Source organism: Camellia sinensis, chromosome 6 (genome assembly GCF_055761805.1).
Source record: "Camellia sinensis isolate YWXY chromosome 6, ASM5576180v1, whole genome shotgun sequence".
Classification (NCBI taxonomy): Eukaryota; Viridiplantae; Streptophyta; class Magnoliopsida; order Ericales; family Theaceae; genus Camellia; species Camellia sinensis.
In genome coordinates, this window is record NC_138966.1 from 153083250 (window position 1) to 153096398 (window position 13149).

Genomic DNA, 13149 nt, shown 5'->3' on the forward strand with positions numbered 1-13149 from the left:
CTTGTGGAGCCTATTTCATATCATCTTGAAGATAAGAATTATGGGCATCTACAAAATTCAATTTTGTCAGAATTCACTACTTTTTTTTTTTTTTTCCCCTTTTCTATTTCATATCCTCTTGGAGTTATGGTTATCTACAAAATTCAATTTTGTCTGAATTTACTATTATTTTTCTTTTACAGTGCTATTATGGCACTCTGCTACTGCTTTTATCATTCTACAGTTCACTTTTGATTTTATTTCATCAAATTTTCAAAAAAGCCCCTTCAATTATGCACTTTCAATAAAGCCCTTCAATAATGAAAAAAACTATGTACTACCAAAAGTATAATGAAAATAAAGTTTAAGTTGTGTATTTCAAACTTGTGTAATATGGGTCACAAGGAGAATAAATTTGAGTCACAAATTTTATTTTCTTGATATTTTCCATGCTATTTTTTTCTAAGTATGCAATACTGTTGATGTTTTCTAATATTTATTTTATTTTTAAATTTCTTGGGTGAGGACTAGAGAAGATTCTTCACCTCTTGAAATATTTGGTTAATCTTGCTGACTTTTACAAAACTCCTGTTTACATTTTTCAGTGTTGCGAGTGACGAATTCACTATCATTTAATTAAATGGTAAATTGTAAAGACATTTCTTAAAATTTGCTTAAAATATGGACCGTCTCCTATGATTCTAAAAGTTACAAATATTCCTTTCAAAACTTTTAATTTAACGTAATTAACTAAAGATTGGAATTTTAACTACTCTCTAATACAATAATAAAATTACTTAAATTATTAATTAAAATATGTATTCGTTTGAGTCCTGATAATATTTTTCTATGATATTGCTACATCACCATAATGTACCAGGCTTTCTTGAAAAATATCTAACCAATCTTTAAAATCATTTATTTTTATGTGTGTACATTTGGAATCATATGACCTAAGAAAAGGAAGAAAAACATATAAGGCATTGTTTGGAACAAGATTTTTTCATAGACTCCCTCCGAAATGTATTTCGAATCCTTTTTGCATTAGCTGGAAAAGAAAAGGAAAGCATGGGTTAAAGTCACTTTCTCTCCAAAATTCGAATGGTGCATTTTACAATTTTTCAGTTTGTCAACTTCATGACAACTTGGAAAAACAAGGGGATTGCTTCATTGCTTGGGCTCAGGTTTCTCTCCAATTTAAAATTAGATTGGAGTATATTGTTAGACTCTATGGGTCCACCATGGAATCCATAGTGATAATCTAAACCGTTTAATTGATAGCCTTCGTACAGTACTTTATTTCTGTAAAAAATTACGTTGATTGGATATCAATAGCCACTTGATCAGATCAAATTCGTGTTAATGGCAACTATAATTTTAAAAATAAATTATTAACATAAATTGATCTAACAAAGTAGCTATTTATATTCGATCAACATAATTTTTTACAGGGATAAAATATTTGATCAGTTCTATGCATTGAACAATTCGGATTATCAATGTGAGTTCCGTGGTAGGCCCAACAATACATTCCAGTTGAAAAACCCAACTGGAGTGTCCTACTCATTGAATAGATCTAATTGTCCAAACTGAATATTAGCTTCAATTTATGTGAAATTCCTAAATTTTTCTTTTGAAGTTCGTTGAAAGTTATCAGAGAAATACCCACAAAAGGGAATCCTATTTAGGCTAGCAATTCCACTGCATTTCTATTAAATTCAGATATAATTAATGCAATCTTGAATTCAAATTCAAAATCACATCAATGGTTATGAAATTGAGATCTCCATTCATTATTAATACAACAATGATTCATCCCACTAAAAACATCACCACTAATAGCACTAATACATTAAAAAAGTAAAAAAAAAAAAAAAAATACAACTCCAAGACCAAAACATCACATCATTATTGGCGGGACCCACTGCCACCTAATTAGTGGGAGCACTAATTAGTGCTCCCAAGCATTTTTCTTATTAATAATGGTTATGAAAATTCATATCTATAAATCTTTATTTTAAATTAAAAAATAGTTTCTGATAAAAAAAATTAATGGTAGACCATTAATTTTGTATTTTGATGACTTATTGCAATCTTATAAAATGAAATAATTTTTTTTATTACATTTATGAAATAGAGAATATCAAAATAGTAGTGCACTGGAGATTATCTTAGTTTACAAAATGCAGCTTTTTTGGAAGATAAGTATTCCTTTGGTGTAAGCTTGCAAGTCAAAAATCACCAATTCATAGAATTTGCCAAAACTGCATGATTGGTTTTAAGGCTCATGTGATCTTAGAATAGAATAAGTTAATTATAATGACAGAGGTTTTCACACAAGAAATGTCTAATATATATGTTTTGACACGTTTTTAATTAGTCATTATATACAAAACTTCCTTTTTCTTTTGGCAATGGTCAAATGGATATGACATGCCAGGGTCTAAAATTTAGGATTAGTGAATACTAACAATGGTCATGTGACCCCAGTTGAAAAACATTTAACTCAAAAAATATGAAAAGTTTATGGCATGTATAAAGATGAATTAGATTTTAATTTTGTCAAATGTGTAACTCTCGATATCAAAACTATACATTTTTGTGTAGTCTCATTTGGTTTTTATATATCTTTAGTTCTTTACTTACTCTTTAATCGATTCTTTCATTATGAATTTTTTTAAAAAAAAAAATTTTAAGTATACAAAATCAAATATAATTCTCTCCCATAATATATGACGTACTAAATGTATAGTCTCACCTTATATAAAAAGACTATATTCTATTTTATGATCCAATTCGATTTAAAATTATTTTAAACGGTGAATGTGAGTATAACGTTCACTTTAGTAATTGGTGATGTCAAAAATTACCAAGAGTGTTGGGCATTATTACCCAGTTGTCATCCACCCAATGGTCCAATCCAATCATACCAAAAGGAGCCAACCTACACTCTTTAAGGACACAATTATTATTGTGAACTATTTTATCAAAAACCCCAAAAATCCAAAGCCAACCCAAAATGCCAAAACAAAAAAGGTTCCAATTTTCATGGTTTGCTCAGCTGGCTCCAGCTTCAGCCCCCAGTTGGTGCTCACAAGTCTCACATCACCCCCTCTCTCTCTCTCTCCTCTCCCAACTTCACAAGAATTTTCCTTTTCCTTTTATTTCTCACACTCCCTCTCTCCCCTATATATACCTCTTCACAACCCATCACCCTCTCACCACCTTTACTCAATTCAAAAATCTCTCTTGTTCTCTCTCTTACCTTCTAAAATGGCCATTCCATTTAAACTCTTGTTGGGTAGTCTAATAGTGATGAGCTCTTTGATGGTTAGCTATGGTGGAAACTTCTACCAAGACTTTGACATAACATGGGGTGATCAAAGAGCAAAGATATTCAGTGGAGGTCAGCTTCTGTCTCTGTCTCTAGACAAGACCTCTGGCTCTGGATTTATATCAAAGAAAGAGTATTTGTTTGGGAGAATTGATATGCAGCTCAAACTTGTTGCTGGCAACTCTGCTGGCACTGTTACTGCCTACTACGTATGTTTCTGAACTTGTTTTACTTTTTTTTTTTTGACTTGGTAAGTAGTATATGTCTTTGAAAGCTACTTTTTTTCACAAAAAGAAAAATAAACATTAATTTTTTTTAGATATCCTACTTGACTTGACAAGGTTAATAAAAGTAAAGGTGGCAAGACATTATTATCAAGATAAGATTAATGAATTAGTTGAAAGTCCTTGTTGCTGCATAACGCATATTAATACAGATATTTTTTGGCTTTTGGCCAAAAAATAAAATTTTGGACTGTTTCATCTTTCAGATGGAAGGGCAAGTTTGTTTTGTTTTGTTTTTGAGAATAGTAAGAACTAATCTCGAATTCTGATCATATATGTAAAGATTATTTGATATATATATTTTTTATTTGTATCCCTAATATTATTGTTAATCGAGTCATCTCAATTGGCTCACAAATTCTAACTTTAAAAGGTTGACCAACGGTAAACAATTTAATACTCCACTTCCTCTTATGAGACGGGCAATGAAACTTGTGATTAGTTAGAATGAAACCTGAACACCTTAGTGAGAAAAAAAAAAAAAAAAAACTAGGCTAGGTTTTACTAAAGAGTAATGATAGATACCTCTAATTTAAGAGCTCTAAATAGAGTTCCAATGAATTGACAAGTCAAAAGAAATTAAAAAGCACTAATAGAAACTAACAACAACTAGAGCTGCCAACATTTTTGTTTATCAAAACTAATTCTCTGCTTTGAAATTGTAAGACTTGCTTTAAGTTAATGATTTTTTCCCCAACTTTAATGTAGAAGTTGTTTTACCTTTATAATATTTGACCACCGCCCATAAAACTCCCTCAAAAGCCTTGCAAGAAAGTTTACCAGGCAATCATTTGCAAGCATTCTTTGCTTTAGCTTGAATAGTGAATTTTAACAGTTCTTGAAACTTGTTTTGATACCATAAAACTTTACAGTGTTTTCTTGTTTTTAGCCTATGGGTGCTATTTGTATTGCAGTTGTCTTCTCAAGGGCCAACACATGATGAGATTGACTTTGAGTTTTTGGGAAACCTTAGTGGTGACCCTTACATTGTTCATACTAATGTGTTCACTCAAGGGAAAGGAAATAGAGAGCAACAGTTCTATCTCTGGTTTGACCCTACCAGAAATTTTCACACCTACTCCATTGTCTGGACCTCCCAGCAAATCATGTAAGAGAAGCTTCCATTATATTTTCTTTATTTAAAAATACTAAGTAAATAAAATTATTATATTGAACCGGTTCAGCTCGTAACATTAATTTTTTTTTTTTTTGAAGGTGATATTTAAAAAATAACCCATTTTGTAATATGTATCACTTGATACTCCTAGTATTGTTATATTATGACTGATATTAATATGTATTTCAATATCACTATTTAAAACCATGACCACTAATATGTGTCAAATCAAACTACAATTTCTAACAGAAATTACTTGTCTTTTTCTTTACAGTTTCTTGGTGGATAACACTCCCATAAGGGTATTCAAGAATGGTGAATCAATTGGTGTCCCTTTCCCTAAAAACCAACCCATGAAGATCTACTCTAGCCTCTGGAATGCTGATGACTGGGCCACGAGAGGCGGGTTAGTAAAAGCTGACTGGACAAAAGCACCATTCACAGCATACTACCGGGGCTTCAATGTCCAAACCTGTACTGGTTCATGCACTTCTTCGGTCTCAGGCAGGACATGGCAGAGCCAGGAACTTGATGCATACAGTCGAAGGCGATTAAGATGGGTTCAAAAGAATTTCATGATTTACAATTACTGCACGGATTTGAAACGCTTCCCTCAAGGCCTTCCTCCAGAGTGCAAACGTTCGAGGTTCCTCTAGAAGAATTTGTTTGTTGTAAGATTTTATTGAAGATTTTTTTTTTTTTTTTTTTTTTTTTTTTTTTTTTTTTCTCTGTGTTGCGCTTTGAATTTCAGTCGGTTTTGTATGATGCCAAATAAATATATTCTTTGTTTCTTGTTTGTAAATTAAAGAATGTACAAAGCCTATTTGTCCCAGTTGTGAGGTTGGCAATATGTTTGAATTTTCAAATAAATTAATATCTTGCTTCTCTTTGCCCCAACATTCCTTTGAACAGTTCACATGTAAGCCTCCCTTGAAACAGAGTATTTTTTTTTTAATCTTATTTTTTGTCCACTGTTTATCGAAAAACACTTTTGTCATTTTGTTTTTGTTTGATTGCCAAGTGAAACACTACATTGCCAATTTTTTGTTGTACTCTAGTTTGTAATCCCAAATTTTCCCTCAATTGCATTTATATGTGTTTGTGTGACATGCTATGTATCAACTCTAACTATATTTTCCAATCCATGAATAACTTACTTCATAACATGACTATGCCTTGAACAATGCTAAAATGTGCTGATAAAAAAATAAAATAAATTTTGAAATATATATATATATTTTGATAACCGAATGTTCGGACCAATTTACGCGCACTTTTTATTATTATTTTTTTTCCTTGGTTAAACCATATTTCAGTTTCAATTTCTTGTCATCTAGGCAATCTAGCTTAAGTAATAAGTTCACCAATCAAAGGTTCTTACACCATACTGCAGATTATTTCGTCTAGTGACATGTAAAAATTTCATGCAAAAGTGGATTTAATTTTTCATGCCTGACTTTAGACAAAGAATGTTTTATTTGTGAAACTATAAACAAAGTTTTTATTTTGGGAATAGACTTTTTGATAGGAAGATTTTTTAAAAAGAATTTGGATAAAGAAAATTGAGAGACTCTGCAAACTTGCTCTGTCACTTAATTTTAATTTGGGTCTTCCTAATCTATACAAAAAAGCGGGCTGCGTAAAAAAGCATCCAACCCGCCCACCTGCTTCGATTCACCCCATCACCAGCAGTTTGAAAAAGACTATACGGTTTGGGTTAGGCGGATGACAAGTCATTTTGGACAGTTGGCTTTACCCAGCAATTTGGAAGCATGCCAACCCGCCAGATCATCTGAACTGACCTGCTTATAATACAATTAATAAAAAGTAATGTTAGAGATCTCAAAAATTTTATTAAAAATGTTGGCTTCATGTCCATGTGAAACATTTGATAAAAATTTTATTAATAAATATATATGATGATGTATGCCCTTCCACACCCAATGTTTTCGCCATAAGTCAGCAAATCCGAAGACCATCTCTGCCCCTTTCCCACACCAGGGCCACCACCACCATCGCTGCTGCAGCCGACCAATCCACTGTCCACGATCAACATCAATCAGGGATTCAAGGTGCATGCTCAACAATCAAGGAACTACATCCAACATCAATAAGGGATTCAAGGTGAATTTTGCTTCCATTTTGTTAATTGAGTAGTGTTAAACTCTGTTTTTCATTTTGAATTTTTTTTTCTTCGGATTTTGTTGGCAATCTCTCTTCAACCCACCCAACCCGCTCACTCCAAACTGCTTGTATAAGTCAACCGACCCGATTGTTTGGATGAACTGCAGCTTGGCGGCAGTTGGCAAAATACTCAATCCGCCAGTGGCGGTTTGGTTGACATTTTCACTCTAAAACCGCACCGCACCAACCCGTGCACACCTACTGCTATGACATCAGAACTCTAGTAAGTTTAGCATGTGTAGTGTAGGAATGGAATTGTCAAAGATACCAATAAACATCAATATCATCAACCCCGTCAAAGTGCACTTTGAATTTTAAGCTAAAACTACAAAGCAAATCCATTTCATATAAATCCTCGTCATCACAAACGTCATTCATGTCTCAAACAACTCCAATCTACCTATATAATCAAACAGCTCCAATCGCCGCATGTAATATTCGTCATCACAAACATCATTCATGGTCAGAAACAGATCCAATCTAATATATAATCTTGTTCATTCCATGAAATCACAGACAGATTTCTTCTATGCAAGCTTCTGAAAAGTGGTTGCGGTCGTCGTAATGGTGGCGGTGGCGCGGTTGTGATTGCGGGATGTAAAGGCCGCAGCGTAACGGTTGTGGTTACCGAAACTGTGAATTTTTTTATTTTTTGCACAATTTATAAAAAACTTACCGATACATATTTTTTTTTTTAGAATCATATTTATTGGGTTTTAAAATAAATTGTGATAAATTTTTCATAATTTTTAAGTATGATCCAATATATTTCATATTTTTAAATCACAAGAAAATGAATTTTTTTACATTTTATTTCAATAATTAATGACTTTATATGTCATAAATCCATATTACACTTGTGGCAAAAATTTCTTTTATTGGACTTAGATGTATAAAATTATTTTTAATTATTATACTTGTAGACGCATATGTACATTTTAACTCAAATAATTTTAAAAAGGTATACATCTTTAATGGAAGAACTTGACAAAGTACATAACATCATAGCATAAATCAAAAATAACAGAGAGTACATTTTACATAATGTTACTACTAAAATTACATAATGTCACCACCAAAATGAGTGACGTGGTGCATCTTGGGATTCAGATTGTTGAGCTTGATTGTTGCTGCTACCTTCACCCCACCAAAATGAGTGACGTTGTGCATCGTGGGAATCAGATTGTTGAGCTTGATTGCTACTACCTTCACCCCATCCAGTAGGAAATATATAAGTAAATGCGCTCATCATGTTATCCCTTTCTGTTTCGTGCATTAGGAGAGAAAATGGATACCTTGGCTGAAAACAATCAACATACTCTTCTTAGACTTGTTGATAATTTGACAAACCGTATCCTAGAGGACCATGTTGTTGAGGGGACCAAGGATAATTTTGTTGAGGTGGGTAAGGATAGCTCTGGCTATCACTGCTATAGGATGGGTAAGGGTGATATGGTTAACTGTGACTACTATCAGATGAATCAAGCTGTTGTTCTCTACTTCTTATTCTTCTTTCATGCCTACGTGTATCACTACTACGAAACCTCCTAAGTAGTTGGGGTAAAGGTGCAACAGGTTCTCCAATATCATAATGCTCCCCAACATCACATAATCTAAATCCTCCAATAAAATCTTCACTTCCTGCACCAAAACTAGTACCATCACCACCATTGTCGCCGCCGCCGCTGCCACCACCACCGTCACCGTGAGGAGTGCCTTCACCATCACCATCATCACCTCCTCCATCATCACCTCCTCCATCAGATGGTGTTAAACCACCACTATTATCACTTTGAGTTGGAATAGGAGTTGAGCTTTAAGAAGTACGTCGAGCTTGATATCTATGGGTGCTACCACCATCGTTTCCATCGCTGCCATCGCCATTGCTGTCGTCACTACCACCACCATCATCATCTGAAACCAAATCTAGCCATTCAGAATTATCCACACCATCTAGTAAAGGATTTTCCATTTCTTCTATCCATGGACTTATTGGATCGTCTTCTTCAAATATGTAATCCAAGTTAATAGGATTAAAACTCCTATCAATCTCCTCTTGGCTGCTTCTTTTAACGTGTCTCAATTTTAATCTCATGTTGTAAGTGATGAAGACTAATCTTTGAATTTTCTTATATTTCAATCTATTCCTCGTCTTCGTATGGATGAGACTAAAAGTACTCCAATTACGTTCATAGTGAGATGATGTGGTGGTTTGACTTAATATTTTCACAGCTATTTTTTGAAATTTAGGAGCACAACTACTATGAATAATCCACCACTCAGCTGCACAAAATTACATTACATTAGACATAAGTCAAAATATAATAGAAAATTATTTAAGTATTTATATATTGTAAATTTGTAATTTTGAAAATAAAACCTGGATTTGATTGTTTCCATACTCTTTGTGCTAAAGGAGTGCCAAAAGTTTCCTGTTTATCTCGAAACAGCAACAACTACAGTTTGGACAATCATTACAAATAACATTTGCAAAAGTAGATTATTACTATTAAAATTTAAATAATTGGTACGTACTTGATTTATTGCTTTTACTTGAGCATCCATATTAGGCTCCAGTCTGGTAATTACTTTTTTAAGTCCATCCATCATTTCTCTTATCATTTCATTGGATGAGGTAACACCATATTGTAATTGAGGATTTAAAAAATATCCTTAAAAAATAAGAAGACAATTAATAATTGTAAATAAATATACATTTTATAATTGAAATCGTAACACTTACCAGCTGCATGCAAATCTTGATGCAATTGAAAAGACCATCGAGTATCAATAATTTTCCAATAATCGGTGTAGTAGTGACAATCTCTTTTAATTGCCAACTTTGCTCTATCTATAGCTTCATATATGAAACCCATTGTTGGCTTCTCATCCCCATCAACCAACCTCAATACTCTGACTAGGGGCTCATGAACTTTACAAAGCTCTGTTACTTTCTGCCAAAACTCCTTTCCCAAAATAATTTTTTTCACATTGTAAGGCTGCCCAGTCTTTGCCTTTCTCCATCTAGAATTCTTCCACTCATCACTATTAAACATAGCTCTCAATTGTTGTTTATATCTAACAATACTCTCAATAGTAATAAAATTTGTAGCAAATCAAGTGATGGCAGGTCGAATTAATTCTCTATCTCTAGTGAATTTTCTCATTAAATCCAACACCCATCCACTATTATAAATGAAATTGGTGATAGTTTTACCATCTTCAATCACCTTTGCTACACTTTTCTTATTGGCTATGTCTTTTAGCATGAGATCGATACAATACGCTAAACAAGCTGTCCAATATAAATGTTTCCTTTTTCTCATTAACATTTTACTGGCAGCTTTCAGTGCAGGTTCATTATCAATTACCACTTGAACAACGTATTGTTCTCCAATTTCATCAACAACTTTATCTAACAATCCAAAATAATATTCAGCAGTCCTACTAATAATATTTGAGACATCAATTGATTTGTGAATTATAGTACCTCTATTGCAGTACACTAAGAAGTTGATGATGTGTTGCCGAGTTAGACTGCTCCAACCATCACACATGATGGATACACCTCTCTCTGCCCAAATTCCCTTAAATGATCTTATCCATTCTGTCATTTCATCATGCTCCATGCCCAAATATACTTCAGAAACTTCATAAGCACTAGGACCCTTTACTCCTGGCCCTACTTTAGCAGCAACATCAAGCATGGGTCGTGTATACTTTGAATCAACTGCATTGAATGGAATACGATTGTAGAGAATAAACTTGGACACTGCCTGTCCCAATCTCTCTCTTAACTTCTGTAAATTCATTGTATAGATTTTTCGCTGCTTTGTACTCTTGCTCTTTTGGAGTTCTACATCCATTGCCCTCAGCCTTGCTTCAGGAGCATTGGGCTCAATCCAATTATGTCCACTCCCACCAGTTTCACGCACGGATTATGATCAACGAAAAACATTAGCAATACCTGACCCTTTTGGCATTCTTTGACCACTACCCCCTACACTAGAACTACCACCTGTATCGTATTGTGATCCATGACTTGCAACACCTCATCTAAATTGTTGCCTTTCCTCCCATTGTTGTTGTGAACGAATACTTGCTTGTCTAGCCCTAGTCATCTCTGGATCAGAGTCAGAGTCATCATCTCGAAGATCTACAAAATCTCCCCCTTCATCCTCATCATAGAGATCATCTCCGCTAATATGTGCTTCCAATTCAGCTTTTCTCTTTTGTTTGTCTGCTTTACTCATTTTCTTGTTTTGTAAATGTTTCATCATTTCTTGCATCACGTCTCTACTAACATTAGGACAAGAATGCACTTGCCCCGTTTGATGTGCTAAATGTTGTTTGAAACGCATAATCCCACCTTTAATGTGATGTCTACAAAATTTACAAATAATATGATGCATAGTGCCTTCAACTTGAGTTCCAAATTTCCAACCAATATCATCACTTGGAGGTTCATCATTAGCACATTTTTGTCGTGGCATTTTTGAATTTGAATTCTGCATCATTGATACATTTTTTAAATTTATTTTAAATGTTTACAAAATTATTTTTTAGCAAAACTTGAACTAACTAAATAAACAATATTTACATTTCTTAAATGAAATGATTGTAAAAAAAATGCAACCACTATTTATAAATTTAGTTTTTATATGCTAATGTAATCATATAAAAATTAAAAAATAAATTATAAAGATATTTTTAAAAAAAGAAAGTTTTGTCATAAAAATTGTTGTCACAACAAATTTTGTCATTAAAAGAATAAAAATTTGTTGTCACAACACATTACAATAACAAAATAAAAAAATATTTATAATTAAATGTTAAATGACATGATTATAAAAAAAATTCAACCACTATTTATACATTTGGATTTTGCATGTTAATGTAATTAGGAATAAAGACATTTTTCATGCCATTGTTTGAGCTCTTGTTTTTATTTTTATTTTTTTATTTTATAGAAAGACATTTTTTTTTAAAAAAAAAATTGTGCCATCAAAATTGTTGTCACAACAATTACAATAACAAATTTTTTAAAAAAAATATTTCAAATTAAATACTAAATAAAATAGTTATAAAAAAATGCTACCACTATTTATACATTTCGATTTTACATGCTAATGTAATCACATAAAAATTAAAAAATAAATTATAAAGAATTTTTTTTGAGGTATTGATTTTTTCTAAAAAAAAATATGTTTTTAAAATAAAATTGTGCCTTTAACAGTGTTGTAATAACAAAATAAAAAATATTTATAATTAAATATTAAATGAAATGATTATAAAAAAAAATGCAACCACTATTTATACATTTAGAGTTTACATGCTAATATAATCATATAAAAATTAAAAAATAAATTATAAATTTTTTTTTGAGGTGTTGATTTTTTTTTAAAAAAAAGATATTTTTAAAATAAAATTGTACCTTTAACAGTGTTGTAATAAAAAAATAAAAAAATATTTATAATTGAATATTAAATGAAATGATTATAAAAAAAAAATGCAACCACTATTTATACATTTGGAATTTACATGCTAATGTAATCATATAAAAATTAAAAAATAAATTATAAAGAATTTTTTTGAGGTATTGATTTTTTTTTTCTTTTAAAAAGATATTTTTTTAAAAAAAATAGTGACTTCAACATTGTTGTCACAACACATTACAATAACAAAATAAAAAATATTTATAATTAAATATTAAATGAAATGATTATAAAAAAAAATGCAATAAGTATTTATACATTTGAAGTTTACATGTTAATGTAATCATATAAAAATTAAAAAATAAATTATAAAGAAAAAAATTCATACATGGTTGTTTTTTGGACTTCAATCACTTGAGTATTTGTTATCTTTTTGAATAACCTACAAGAAAAAAAAAATCAATAAAAACTGACATATATAAAATGTATTAATATAATTATAGGTGTTATGATTTTTAGATATTATAAAAAAAAAATCAATCACTAATTATTATATATAAAATATTAAAAATAAGTGTATAGCTCTATATATATATATATAAATTAAAATTACTAAATATATCACATAAATTTTGTAGGCTTTACAAAATTTAAAGCCTGGAGATCATTGTTTAAAAATAAAAATAAAAATAAAAAAATATGCTAGCTGGAAACCACACACAAAGAAAAACAAATGTTATATATCTTCTCAAGGTCAATAGATGATATATATCTTCCCCAGAAAGCTAGCCAGAAAGGCAGCGGAACAAACAAAAT

The 13149-nt window shown here is 31.4% G+C and overlaps 2 protein-coding genes across 2 annotated transcripts; one reads left to right on the forward strand and one right to left on the reverse strand.

The window, feature by feature from the left end:
- Positions 1-2946: 2946 nt before the first annotated feature.
- LOC114316212 (xyloglucan endotransglucosylase protein 1) lies at positions 2947-5611 on the forward strand. Its single transcript, XM_028262879.2, has 3 exons — positions 2947-3522; positions 4512-4705; positions 4989-5611. The coding sequence occupies exons 1-3, from the start codon at positions 3028-3030 to the stop codon at positions 5368-5370; spliced, it is 1071 nt and encodes a 356-aa protein (XP_028118680.2). The 5' UTR covers positions 2947-3027; the 3' UTR covers positions 5371-5611.
- Positions 5612-10014: 4403 nt separating this feature from the next.
- On the reverse strand, positions 10015-10764 carry LOC114308620 (uncharacterized). Its single transcript, XM_082876575.1, has one exon. It carries the CDS (start codon positions 10762-10764, stop codon positions 10015-10017), a length of 750 nt encoding a protein of 249 aa, XP_082732701.1.
- Between the last annotated feature and the right edge of the window lie 2385 nt (positions 10765-13149).

Bases quoted from the DNA above. Each gene is read 5' to 3' on its own strand.
- LOC114316212 (XM_028262879.2), top strand. From the start codon at position 3,028: ATGGTTTGCTCAGCTGGCTCCAGCTTCAGCCCCCAGTTGGTGCTCACA. The intron at 3,523-4,511 runs GTATGTTTCTGA...TTTGTATTGCAG, and splicing joins GCACTGTTACTGCCTACTAC to TTGTCTTCTCAAGGGCCAAC. The intron at 4,706-4,988 runs GTAAGAGAAGCT...TTTTCTTTACAG, and splicing joins TGGACCTCCCAGCAAATCAT to TTTCTTGGTGGATAACACTC.
- LOC114308620 (XM_082876575.1), bottom strand. From the start codon at position 10,764: ATGGATGTAGAACTCCAAAAGAGCAAGAGTACAAAGCAGCGAAAAATC.